The sequence below is a fragment of the Eimeria mitis genome, genomic scaffold (assembly GCF_000499745.2).
Source record: "Eimeria mitis Houghton genomic scaffold, Emh_scaff2181, whole genome shotgun sequence".
In the NCBI taxonomy this organism is placed as follows: domain Eukaryota; phylum Apicomplexa; class Conoidasida; order Eucoccidiorida; family Eimeriidae; genus Eimeria; species Eimeria mitis.
This window is the reverse complement of record NW_013570508.1, coordinates 608-1499: the sequence shown is the minus strand read 5'-3', so window position 1 is coordinate 1499 and position 892 is coordinate 608. Positions and strand designations below refer to the sequence as shown.

Below are 892 nucleotides of genomic sequence, written 5' to 3'. Positions count from 1 at the left end.
CCTAAACCCGAAACACTAAGCCACCAAAACGTAAACGACAAACAGAACCTACACAAACCCTAAACCCTAAGCCCTGGAGACTGAAACCTGAAGAAGGTAAAACCCTAAACCTAAACACGCTACTCGAGGCGCCAGACCCTAAACCCTAATGACCCGAAACCCTAAACCCTAAACCCTAAACCCTACTGGGGTTTAGGGTGTACAGACACCTCACCGCCTCTCTGCATGAGCTGCTGCACGACATCCTCAAAGGGCACGCAATCCGCGGGGGCAGAAGAAGAAGAGGGAGAGGGAGAGGAGTTCAGCCCCGCTTGATAGGGACGAATGCTGCTGCTGCTGCTGCTGCTGCTGCCGATGCTGCTGCTGCTGCTGTTGGGTGTTGTGTTGAAACCACGATTCAGAGTCGCGCTTATAGGCTGACTGCTGCTCCAGGGAATTAGCTGCTGCTGATGCTGCTGCTCGATCTGCTGCTTCAAGCTCAGACCCCGATTCTGCTGCTGCTGCTGCTGCTGCTGCTGCTGCTGCCGTTTGCGCTGCAAGTCTGGCGTCCGCAGGGGCTTCACAAGGAGGCCCCTCATCCTCGCTGGGTGTGGGGCCCCACAGAACCTTGACTAGAAAGCTGCTGCTACTTGCTGCAGCAGCAGCTCCTGCTGCTGCTGCTACTGCTGCTGCTGCTGAAGAGGACTGCTGCTTACCTGCAACAGATAGACCGCGAAGAACTGTCGTAGAGGCGCAGCAGCAGCAGCAGCCGCTGCTGCTGCTACTGCTGCTGTTGCTGTTGCGTTTTGCTAGCGCAACTCGTGGTGATGCTGCTTTGTGGAGGTGCTGATGTTGCTGGTGCTGCAGCTGCTGCTGCTGCAGTTCCAGCTGTTGGTGGTGCTGCTGCTGCTCT

General features: G+C 56.7%; 1 protein-coding gene across 1 annotated transcript in view; it reads right to left on the bottom strand.

Moving 5' to 3' along the window:
• The window catches only part of EMH_0049920 (uncharacterized protein), a gene marked incomplete at both ends in the record, with an annotated part of 8284 nt that extends 7706 nt beyond the window's left edge, over positions 1-578 (bottom strand). The window contains one exon of the mRNA XM_013496584.1: positions 215-578. Within this exon, the coding sequence (XP_013352038.1) occupies positions 215-578 (364 nt within the window). The remainder of the gene's footprint in view (positions 1-214) is intronic.
• Between the last annotated feature and the right edge of the window lie 314 nt (positions 579-892).